The 12,373-nt window shown below is 44.9% G+C and overlaps 1 protein-coding gene across 1 annotated transcript; it reads right to left on the bottom strand.

The window, feature by feature from the left end:
• Positions 1–3,250: 3,250 nt before the first annotated feature.
• CHRAC1 (chromatin accessibility complex subunit 1) lies at positions 3,251–6,667 on the bottom strand. The gene is made up of 3 exons (XM_003205304.4): positions 6,494–6,667; positions 6,186–6,312; positions 3,251–4,309 (listed from the first exon to the last, which is right to left on the bottom strand). The coding sequence occupies exons 1-3, from the start codon at positions 6,665–6,667 to the stop codon at positions 4,164–4,166; spliced, it is 447 nt and encodes a 148-aa protein (XP_003205352.2). The 3' UTR covers positions 3,251–4,163.
• Between the last annotated feature and the right edge of the window lie 5,706 nt (positions 6,668–12,373).

The following is a 12,373-nucleotide window of genomic DNA, read 5'->3' as shown; positions in this document are numbered from 1 at the left end:
GTGCTTCCCAACCTCTGGCTTTGTGTAGAGCTGCTCCCTGTGGTGTGCCCCGCTCCCTGAGGCCTCTTGCTGGTGTGGGTGCATCTTCTGCTGCTTTGTTTCCGGGTCAGTGAAAACCTAAAAACATGCAGAGGTGGGGAATTTTTGTTGAGAGCTGTTGAAGGAAGCTTCAGAGGCTGTGAAGTTGAGCATTTATTGTCATGTTCTTTAGCTTAGGTGGGTCCTTTTCCAAGTTTGTTTTACAGCTTGCAAGGTAAAATAGTTTGCACTACTTTTGCAATAAACTCATGAAAAACCTAACAGTTTCTGTTTTGGTTTCTTACTGTATATATACAACTAATACTAAAGATTTAGCATAGTGTTTCTCACCTCAAAACATTAAGACTCGTAACAAGCTCAGAATGCTGTAATTCCTGACAAAATAATGATGTGAATGATATTTTATAAAGTTATTTTGTATGGTGTCAATTTTGTTTTGCCTCATAGTATGTCAATAAAATAAAATTTCTCATCTTTACAACATAGTTTGATGTCTTTTTATTGAACTTAATCCAAAGCCATCAATGGCTTCCATCTGTAGCTCAGAAGCAGTTCCAAGTCCCAGTGACAGATTCAAGGCTGTACCAGAGCAGAGATCCTCATGCTACACCACACTGAGCCTTTTCAAATTGTAACCTCCTATTTTGTGAGATGAGAGAGTATGTGTTCAAGAAGAGCCACAGTGCCTGGTCCCAGTGATCTCCTCTGCATTAAACTCTTTGGGTGTGTTTCAGATGTTTCTGTGGGCGCTCCTCTGCTTGTGTTGCTTTCCAGAATTGTTCATTATGGACTGCCGTTAACGTAATGCCTCGTAAGTTGTCCTGAAATAATATATGGAAGGTTGCTGCTTTGGATACCATGTGCCTGAATTCCTGCTTTTCGTTCTGTTCTGACTTCATACCTACAGCATCCAGGTCTTAAATGAAGTAAGCTCTCTGTGTTTACAGTGAAGTGTCAAGTCAGGAGGATAGCAGAAGTCCGTTGAGTTCCAACGGAGCCCAGCCCTGCGGACTGGACTCATTGTATTCAATAGTAGGAAATACTCATAGCTGTCCCTCCCATTTCAGGCAGAACTCTGTGTTTCCCTTAGTTTTGAAATGCTACTTTGAAGCGGATGCAAACTTGCTCTGTGTCAAGCAAGGCTCATAGGGAATGGCAACAGGCTTGAGCAGATGTGAGGCTGCAGTTGGTTGTAGCAAACTGGCAGCTATGAAGTCCCCATAGAGGTCTCTGGTTCAATTAATACAGAAGGGTGTTCAAGTTCTTGTGGCCTAGCTAATTGCCCAGAGCTTGTTCATCAGCCCACAGGAAACTTCTAAGAGGAATGAAATACAGTGATTTATACTTGGTAACCACAGTCCTTATGGTATTTTTGCAAGCTGAGGAAGATGGGAGCTTCATTGCCTTTGAGCAGCCTGGGCGTGCTGGGGAGAATCTTCCATGCTTGTGTTGCAGGAAGGAAAACAAAAATATGGATATAATAGCGCTCATTCTGGAAAGCTTCCATCCCCCAGCATGTGTTCTGCTGTCCAAAATCTCTGAACATTTCAAAGAGGCCAAGATACCCTGAGAAGTACTGTCAGCTTCCTGCCTTGCAGCTGCCTTCCCTGCAGGGCAGAAACATTCAACAACTACAGACCTTGAAAACCAATTCTTGGAAAAACAAGAAGAAAAGCAAAGCATCTCCTAATGAAAGCCCACTTAGGATGGTTCATCTTGCTGAGCCTCAGCCATTTTGTAACGACCTTTCTCATACCAGCTAGGGATAGATATGGCTCTAGAGGCCTTGGTCACAGCCTTGTAGCACCTAAAGGAATAGCATAGCACTGTCATGGAGGAGCGTGTTCCTCCTGTGGAGGCTGAAAGTGACTGCATCAACCCAAGTTGTGGTAGCAGAAGTGCTTCAGTTTTGCTGCATGTTTCTGCAGTGGAACAAACACTGGGTACGCCACAAGGCCATAGTTCATTGCCAGCTATTCCAAGCAGCTTGGACCACCTCAGGCTTGGGCTGCAGGTGTGAGGCAGCAAGGCCACATTCCTATCAGCTATAAATGAGGATAGCTTTCAGGACAATGAAGTGCAGACCACCTGTGGCCAGGGATACCTCTGCCCATCTGCGACCATAGCCCAGGTATGTGGCTAATAGCCTTCAGCAGCAAAATACACTGGTGCTGGGCAAGCACTGGAGGAGCCTCTTAATTCTGTGGCAGAATTTCCCACTTCAAATCTTACAAAAGTGACCCTCGTGCAACTGGCCACCATCTAACACGTCCCCAGAGAACTTTGTTTTCCTCCAGTCCCAAAGTACCATTGCTCCCGCTGTGCCAGTAGGTGCGTGATCGCAGTGTTGGTTTATAACCTGGAAATGGTGACTGACCATGCTAAACCAGGCTCAGGATGGCAGCTTTGGGCAAGTGACTGATATCTTCCTTCAGAACCCCTGCACAGCACCATGACTGGTTCATGAGAGAGGCATGCTGGATAACTGGGCCGGCTCCAAAGAACTGGTGATGGAAAATGCTGCTCTAAAACTACACTGAACAGTAAATATAAGCACATTTGCCCTAAAGCTCATCAGTCCTGCTGTCTTTCCCTCAAAATACGTGTGTTCAGTACAGTGACATCTTTGCTGGGGGCTGTTTTGGATTTCTGATTCTTAGGTCGTGACCCACCAACTGTGGATCAGGTAGTACAGCAGTGACTTAACCAAGAGGTGTCTGCTCCACAATTAGGCTGTTCTGTGATTTTTCAACACAACCACTGTGGTGGTGGACAGCAGTTTTTGAGTCCACCTCTGTTTTACCTTGCTGCCCCATACCCTGTTTATGCTATAGGTTTACCATACAACTTTCTTCTAGGGTGAAAGAAGCTTCTTCTGTTCCCCCAAAGCTGGCAAGTGTTAGCTACACCAAGTGCTGAGAAAAACACTGTTCATAATTTACATATCTTACTGCAGGCAACATCTCCCAACCCAAACACACTGTGCTCAACTGTCAGTTTCCCACACCTCTCCATACACTTTTAATAATTAAAAAAAACAAAAAACTTCAACCCTTTCAACAACAGCACAGTTCTGCATACCCACCTGGGAATCTCTCAAGAGGTAAAACATCACATAGCACTCACTGCAGCCTTCCTGACGCAATACAGTTTTGTTCTACGGTAAACTGAAGCTGGAAAAAAAAAACTGCAGGAAGTTTCTGCACCTCTGTCACTTTTTCCTAAAAATATTTATTGTAAAAAGTCGCATATAAAGTTGTACACAGGACAGTTATTTTTATAGTAAAAAAAAAAAAAACAACAGAAAATTCAGCTATGCAGCTCTGTCACTCAAGTGGTAAAGGGTTGCTCACTCTCAACAATCCACATTTAACAGACTTCAATCAACTCATGTTTTGTTAGAGCACCACGGACAAACCGCAGGCGTAAAGAACTGACTACAGAGAAAAGCTCTCGTACGTATTTACGTTATTATCTATCACATCTACTTCTTATCACCACGGCTGCTGAAACACATTTGCTGTTGGAATGGCTCTCGTCTCTACTCAGTTTCTGTGCAGATGTGCCAGTTTAGGCTCCATTACAGCAAGAGCTTTATTATTTTTTCTTTTTAAAGCTAAATCAAAACCAAAACACAACACTTATTAAAATTGGGCTTGGTCCACTGCTAATGCCCTGCCACTGTTCCAGAAAGCTGTGGAAGGGTTGGATCACTCACTGGCTCCCCAAGCAGAAGAGGAGTAGCAGATCCTGTGTAAAAACCCTCCCCTCACCTGAGAAACACAAAATAGGGAAGAGCTCCCTTATAAAGAGTAAAAGAGCTTTTGGACTGAGAGCTGCCTGTAAGGAATTGTACGTTTGGAAAACGATTGTCTGAAGAAGTCATTTTCGATCATCTGAGCAAGTTCTGCTGTCACATTTACATTAGTGCTTCTCTTGCCACCATGTTTCTGAGGGAAGAATTCCATTCTTCAGGAAGTACACAGTTCAATTTTTAAACTTCTTAGAGCAAAAGCAGATGGCTCAGTGTATAAATATATCCAGCATCTGGATTCTCAGTCACAAAAATAACATCCTTTATACAACAGAAAATGGATCAACTATGAAGTAGCTCTTCACTAGCCTTAAGATCCAACAGCTTCATCCACAGCTTCATCATCCTCCTCTTCATCATCATCCTCTTCATCACATTTCCCCAATTCTCCATCTCGCTTCTCTTTTTCAAGCATTTTTAGGTATTTGCTAGCCAGGATTTTCTTTGGCAAGATATCTGGAAGGGAGAATGGCTTCTTTTAGTCAGTGTAAGTACTTACATTACCTTTTCATAACGTTGCATTCATACAGAATCACGCAGGTTTTCTGTATGGAAGGGACTGAATACCACAAAACAAAACAAAACCAACTAACACAGTTAATAACCAGTTGAGTTAGCTTGACGTACAATGTATCGTAAGTGGAAATGGATAATTCCTTTTTTCTTTTTCTAATTACAAGTAACATTATTTGTTTGATGTTAAATGGAATGCTCAACTACCCAACAGCCTTTGACAGATTCAATAGGACAGCTGCCTTACTTGTGTCCTGTAGAAAGCTGATTTCTGTATTCAGGTAAGATTCAGGGCAGTAACAATGGCCCTGAGACAAGGCAAAACAAGGAGCCCTGAGAAAAACCAGGCTACAAATATCTCATTTTCCCCCTGTATCCTATGTCCATGCCTTTTCAGGGTGAAACGTTACCAATAAGTTCCAACTACAAGAGAAAAGCGTGCATGCACACGTGCGTACAGATGTAAATACGTACATTTAAAGGGAGAGGAACCATATGATGCATCCTTTTTAGGAAACAGGACTTACAGATTTAAATGCATGATTTTTGAATCATGTAATTTGTCACATCTTTTTTAGACCTTGTTTTACAGGCTGACAGCTTTTAAATGGGATCGCTGGCATGTCAGAAGTGCTTACGGCAATATGCTGAGCACTAATTACCCTGGTATAATTTTGCAACACCAGAGAAATCCCTGTCCACAAAGAAGTGTTTTCAGTAATGTAGCTTATAAGTTAGATTTGAATCACAGAATGGCTTGGGTTGGAAGAGACCTTAAAAGCCTATCTAATTCCAACCCTCTGCCATGGGTACCCATTGGGCCCCACCCAACCTGGCCTTGAACCCCTTCAGGGATGAGGCACCCACAGTTTCTCTGGGCAGCCCGTTCCAGTGCTTCATTGCCCTCTGAGTGAAAAAAAACATTTTTTTAGTTTAAAATCATTCCCCCTTGTTCTATCACTACAGACCATGTAAAAGGTCAGTCTCCCTCCTGCTTGTAAGCTCCCTTCAAGTACTGGAAGGCTACAATGAGGTCTCTCTGGAGCTCCAAACTAAACAAGCCCAACTCCCTCAACCCTTCTTGATAAGAGAGGTGCTCCAGCCCTTTGACATCTCTGTGGCCCTCCTCCGTACCTGCCCCAACAACTTCACATCTTTTTACATGGATATATAAGGGCGCCCAGAGATGACAGCAGAAGCAGGAGTAGAAGAGTAGCTAAAGCGTGGCAGATTGACATTCACTCAATGAACAAGACCTTCTGTGCTGTCACTTAAATATATGTGTGAATCCTGACGAGTTTGTTCCTTTTTATTTACGTGGCCATGAGTTTTCCTAGGTGGTAATGAAGAAAAGCAACACAAGGATGTTAAATGAATCACAGAATGATCTGGGTTGGAGGGAACGTTTCAGATCACCTAGTTCCATCTACCCTGCTAGAGACAGGGACAGCTCCCACTAGACCAGGTTGCTCAAAGTCCCATCCAGCCTTCAATGCTTCCAAGGAGGGGGCATTCAAACCTCACTGGGTAACCTGTTCCAGTGTGTCACCACCATGAGCCTGGATTTAGAATACTGACTAAGAAGACATTAGTGTTCTGAATAAAGGGGAGCACTGCTGAACTTTTCAGGGCAACAGTTCAGCCTGATCATTCTCAACCCTGCCATTAAGCCTTTAGCTATATGGTTGAGGCTTTTTTTGTCTATACATAATAGGAGAATAATAACCAGCAGGAGAACAGTGCCCTGACAAAACAATTCAATGAAATCAAAACTCCATCTTCAAATTTACACACAGGATTACCGCTGCTCTGCAGATACCTGCAAGGAACTGAAAGGTTTCACACTCTTCTGCAGTGTGAGACAGGTCGCTGTACGTGAGGGCGTTCTTCTCCTTGCCTCTGCCGTGTTTGTAGGAGTACGACGCCAAATACTGAACGAAAAGCTCCTAAAAGGTAAAGCAAATAATACAGGTTCGGATATACAGGTGGCAGTTTAACCCCCAATTAAAGGCGCAGGTGCCACATTTAACAGCACGTATGCAAGGCGCTGGACGCGGTAGCGCCGAGCGAAGAGGCGCAACCGAGAGCCCGCCCGGCCCAGAGGGGAGGGAAGGCGGGAGACGCTACCGTGGCCTTAGCGGTGAGGAAAAGCGCGTCCTGGTTGATGCTGGACACCTCTGGCGAGCTCTTCATGATGACGCGGATGCGCGACAGCGGCAGTGACACCAGCCGGTTCTCTCCGCCGCTCAACCTGGTCGCCATTTTGCCCCCCCGCAGCGGCCCCGGCCTTTCACCCCTCATCCCGGCGAGAAATGGGCGGCCGTCGCAGCACGGCCATCTGGGAGCTGTAGTCCGCGGCCTCCAGAAAGCCCCCGCGCGCCGCCGGCGGGAGGAAGCGGCGGGACTACAACTCCCGTGAGGCCGCGCGCCGGCCGAGCGGCGGGAGGACTACGAGCCCCGTGGTGCACCGCGCTCGTCCGCTGCCCGCTCTCTGCTGCGGGGTGGCCGTTCCTCGCTCCGGGCCCCGATGCAACACAGGGCAGCCTCTCCGCGCCGGTCTCGTCCCAGGCACTGGTACTTGAGGGCTGGGAACTCGGTTTTTTTATGGCAAATAGGCTCTTCCTAAATATAATCCAAGTAGAGGCCGGCGGCTACAGAGTCATGAGTGTAATTACAGGTTGCTAAACGCCTCTTCAGCTCCTGCAGTGCAGTAGCTGTCTGGTATCCTGGCACTTGGAGGCGTGTTGGGTGTGGAAAGCATAAGTAAACTGTGAAGAAATGATGGCGGCGGTGACTTTATTAATGCGTTCCCCACATACGTAGCACCTACGCTCTGTGTTCGGCTGAAGGCAGTGCGGGGTTGGCCAGGTGGATGGGGAATGGCTGTGGGTTGGTGTGCCTGTGCCTGAGCAACGTCTCCCATAGTGCTCTGGAGAAGCCGCAGCCCATGGCATGGATGGGTGCACAACTTGCTGGGTAAAATGTGGCTGCATGGCTGGGCTCAGAGTGGTGGTGAATGGGGTTAAATCCGGCTGGCAACCGGTCACAAGTGGTGTTCCCCAGGGGTATGTGCTAGGGCCAGCCCTATTTAATAACCTTATTGATGACCTAGATGAGGGGACTGAGTGCATCCCCAGTAAGTCTGCAGATGACACCAAGTTAGGAGGAAGTGTCAATCTGCCTGAGGGTAGGAAGGTCCTTCAGAGGGATCAAAGAATCATAGAATGGCTTGGGTTGGAAGGGACCTCAAGGATCATCAATTCTCCAGCCCCTCTGTCACAGACAGGGACACCAACCTCCAGATCTGGTACTAGACCAGGCTGCCCAGGGCCCCATCCAACATGGTCTTGAACACCTCCAGGGATGGAGCATCCACAGCCTCTTTGGGCAGCCTGTTCCAGCACCTCACCACTCTCTCTGTGAAGAACTTCCCCCTGACATCTAATCTAAATCTTCCCTCCTTGAGCTTAAAACCATTCCCCCTTGTCCTATCACTATCTGCCCAAGTAAACAGTTGATTCCTTTTCTGTTTATAATCCTCTTTTAAATACTGGAAGGCTGCAATGAGTTCATCCCACAGGCTTCTTTCTCCAGGCTGAACAAGTCCAGTTCCCTCAGCCTATCTTCGTAGCGGAGGTGCTCCAGCCCTCTGAACATCTTTGTGGCTCTCCTCTGGACCCTCTCCAGCAACTCCCTGTCTTTCCCATATTGGGAGCCCCAGACCTGGACACAGTACTCCAGGTGGGACCTCACGAGGGCAGAGCAGAGAGGGACAATCACCTCCCTGTCCTTGCTGGCCACCTCTCTTCTGCTGGAGTCCAGGATACAATTGGCCTTCTAAGCTGCAAGAGCACACTGCTGAGTTATATTCAGTTTTTCATCCACCAGGACCCCCAAGTCCTTCTCTGCAAGGATGCAGATAGGCTGGATTGATAAGCTGAAGCCAGCGGTGTGAGCTGTAACAAGACTAAGTGCCTGGTCCTGCACACTGGTCACAACTACTCCATGCAGTGCTTCTCTTCTCACAGATAGCTAATGATAGGATGAATGATAATGGCTTTAAGTTGTGCTGGATAGGTTCAAGTTAGATATTAGGAGGAATTTCTTCTCTGACATCGGTCAAGCAATGGAACAGACTGCCCAGGACAGTGGTGAAGTCATTGTCCATGAGGGTGCTCAAGAAACATGGAGATGTGGCACTGAGGGCCGTGGTTAGTGATGTTAGGCATGGTTGTGAAGGGTTGACGGTTGGACTTACGAGGAAGTTTTTCACACAGAGGGTGGTGAGGCACTGGAACAGGTTGCCAAGGAGGTTGTGGATTCCCCATTCCTGGAGGCATTCAGGGCCAGGCTGGATGTGGCTCTGAGCAGCCTGGTCTGGTGGTTGGTAACCCTGCACATGATAGGGGGGTTGAAACTCAATGATCATTGTGGTCCCAGGCCATTCTATGAGTCTGTGATTCTATGACTTGATCTTAGTGATCTTTTCTGACCTTAATGATTCTATGAGTCTATGATTTGATTCCAGTACAGGAGGCGGTGTGTGCCTGTCTGTTAAGAGCTGCTGTGCTCCCACCAGGAGTCGTTTAGCACTCACTAATGGCTTTAATCAGGAACTTTGCTGTGCGCTTTACAAACAGTATGTTTTTCATTTATATTGGAGAAATCTACCAATACTGCTAATTTGATTGCTATTTAGCATTAGAAGGGAGAACGGAAGCTTTTGTAATAATGTGCAATAATAATCAGTTGGAATTCAGGGCAGAAAGGGATGTTCCTGGAACAGAAAATACAAGGAATTTGTTAACATGATATTACAAGCTGATACAGAATTTGCAAGTATATATGGATAAGGCTTTAATACAGAAGATATAGATTATTAAGGGAAGATGGCACCTTCAACTGTTGTCAGCATCTTAGTACAGGGATAGTACAGCAATATATGTTCATTGGCTTTGGGTCCAGCATTACTGTATTTGGAGACAACTTTTACAGTTAAGTAACAACAATCAAAACATCTTGAACTGCATAATTCGTTTGAGATTACAACACTGGTGAAATCACTTTGCAGATTATATCCAAACTGAAGTGTTACGTACAATGATGCTGTATATATAGCTATCAGGCTCGGTTTGTTTGATCCTTGTAGTCTTGTGACACCTTGTGGAAACAGTTGACATTACTGTGACAATGAGATACACACATGTAAGCAACTTCTCTTCAGAGTTTCTCCACCACTTGGAATTAACTCATCCGGGAGGATCTCAGGAGACTGAGTAGCTTAATGGCAATGTCAAAGCTCTACACTGTTGTGTTTACAGAGCCACAATCCAATTATCTCCTAGAGACAATAAAATATTAACTACTCCAAGTTACATTTAGCAATAACTATCTTATTTAATTGATATAAGCTGTCATCACTTTTTTTGTGTGTGTGTGTGTGTGTCTCATAAGGAAGAAGTGAAACAACAAAACACTGCTAGTGTTCTAGCTGAACTAGAACAGTAGAATATTTTGAGTTGGAAGGGACCCAAAAGGATATTGAATCCAACTATGTCAAAAAGTGTTTCCAAAACTCCCTCTGGCCAATGCTACTGGAAAGAGTCGTAACTAATGGCTGTATTAATGAGACCAAATCTTTAGTGTGCTTTTGTACCACTGATATCATAACCAGATGCAATATGGACATTTGCCACCCAATCAGTATTCATGTCAGTATTGGAGAAATGAATGTAACTATCATTTCTCTGTGAGAAATGCTTCTAGTGACATTCTTGGCAAAATCCTGTGAATGAAAAAGTGATTTTCTTTATTAAAAAATGTCCCCTTGTACATCCCTCATACCTAAATTTGGCCACTTTGAATGTACCTGTCTTGCCTTCCCAATTTGAAAATCTGTACTATCTCTAAATTCACATTGAATTTACTTATACCAGTTATAGGAAGACATCTAAGTGAAACTGCTTGTCCACAACCTTCAAATAACTGCTAATCCTACTGAAATTATTCTGTTGAGAAGTGCCAGTGTCTTTAAGTTATTTGCCTCTTTCTGTTCCAATAAGCATCTGCACTGGAAGATCACAGACAGCCGCTGAAAACCCTCCCATGCCCACGGATTTGGAAACTGAGGCTGGGGGCTTCTTTCACATGCCCTGTTTTGGCTGAGTAACAGAGGCGATAGGGGAGCCCTGCAAGAACAGTCCACAGAGTTTTCCTTTCTGAGGAATCCAGATAAAAAAAATCCAGATAAAACAAACAAACAAACAAACAAACAAACAAATAAATAAAATGTATTGTTTGATGATCTGTTTTGATAAATGGATAAATACTTGGGCCAAACTGCTCCATGGGGAATGGAGTGGCAGCAGGTTTGTCTTCTATGGGGAGAAATAGTAGCGTGTTGAACAAGCTGGTGGCAGCTACAAATGTGTGTCTGCTCTCCTTTGTGACTATGGATTAGGAACAAACTACCGAAGTGAGGAAAAGATTATAAGAGATGTTTATTCCTAATGTACAGTAAGATATATATCTATATATTTATATCTATATACACTAGGTGAAATTTACAGAAGCAGATGTAGTTGCTGAGTGTTGACTTCTGTCACTCCTTACAGCCGGTAGATCACTGGAGTGCAAATAAGCTTGTAGTATGTCCCTTGTGTTTTCATTTGCAATGCATCTGTAAAGCTAATAAATACCGTACATCATACATGAAGACATCCAGCTGACAGCTCCATTCCTCCTTCACTGACACTTGTGTCCCATCAGGGAGAAATATATCCGTATCAAGCTAATAAAATAACTGATCTCCTAAAAGGGGTTAAGAGCATTCATTTATCTACATTTGTATTTAATATTTGTGTGTTGGACGTAAGTCTGTGATTCAAGTGATCCTTCTCAGACTCTGTATCCTTCCCTAGCAATGCACTTACAACAAAGTAAGTATCCTTATAGAATCACAGAATTGCTCAGGTTGGAAAAGACCTTAAAGATCAACAAGTCCAATCACATCCTAACGATACTACCCTAACTCTAACAACCCTCCACTAAATCATGTCCCTGAGCACCACAACCAAATGGTTTTTAAATACATCCAGGGATGGTGACTCAATCACCTCCCTGGGGAGCCTATTCCAGTGCTTAACAACCCTTTCTGTAAAGAAGTTTTTCCTGATAACCAACCTAAACTTACCCTTCTTTATTTTGAGAGAAGTGAGGTGCTGGAACAGGCTGCCCAGAGAGGTTGTGGATGTCCCATCCCTAGAGGTGTCCAAGGCCAAATTGGATGGGGCCCTGGACAGCCTGGTCTAGTATGAAATGAGGAGGTTGGTGGTCCTGCATGTGGCACGGGGGTTGGTGCTTCATGATCCTTGAGGTCCCTTCCAACCCAGGCCATTCTGTGATTCTGTGGCACAACTTGAAGCCATTTCCCCTCGTCCTGTCACCAGTGAGAAGAGACCAGCCCCGCTCTCACTGTAAGCACCTTCCAGATACTGGCAGAGAGCAATAAGGTCTCCTCTCAGCCTCCTTTCCCCCAGACTAAGCAGCCCCGGTTCCTTCAGTCTCTCCTCGCAGGGCATATTCTCCAAGCCCTTCACAAGCCTTGTTGCCCTTCTTTGGACCTGCTCCAGCACCTCCATGTCCTTTCTATACCAAGGTGCCCAAAACTAATTGTGAGCTTTGAGGGATCTCACTATTAATTATCAGTTCAAAGCTCTTAATTTTTATATCCCTGGAAGAATGTTTCTGTAGAAACTAATTTTAAAATTGTATGCTTTAGGAAATTTGAAGACTTATACTTTCTAAATGGACAAGTAATGCAAGTCATTTTCTCCAGTCTTTTTCTTGCAGATTCTGTCCTACTCCCACTAACTGTCTGTCAATAAATGAGACTGCAATCTTCTGCATAATAGTCAATTCAGTAACTTAGACCCTCTCATAATTTAGTACCAGCACAAGAGGCGCAAAGCGCGGCACCGCTCCCGCCCCGCGCATGCGCCGCCCCGC

This window comes from Meleagris gallopavo, chromosome 3, assembly GCF_000146605.3.
Source record: "Meleagris gallopavo isolate NT-WF06-2002-E0010 breed Aviagen turkey brand Nicholas breeding stock chromosome 3, Turkey_5.1, whole genome shotgun sequence".
Taxonomy (NCBI): Eukaryota; Metazoa; Chordata; class Aves; order Galliformes; family Phasianidae; genus Meleagris; species Meleagris gallopavo.
Note: the sequence above shows the minus strand (reverse complement) of the source record. Positions and strands in the feature narration are given on the sequence as shown.

Excerpts from the sequence above, each read along its gene's own strand:
- CHRAC1 (XM_003205304.4), bottom strand. The coding sequence starts at position 6,667 with ATGAGGGGTGAAAGGCCGGGGCCGCTGCGGGGGGGCAAAATGGCGACC. Across the intron at positions 6,313-6,493 it reads TCCTCACCGCTAAGGCCACG|GAGCTTTTCGTTCAGTATTT; the intron begins GTAGCGTCTCCC and ends TTTACCTTTTAG. Across the intron at positions 4,310-6,185 it reads AACCTTTCAGTTCCTTGCAG|ATATCTTGCCAAAGAAAATC; the intron begins GTATCTGCAGAG and ends TCTCCCTTCCAG.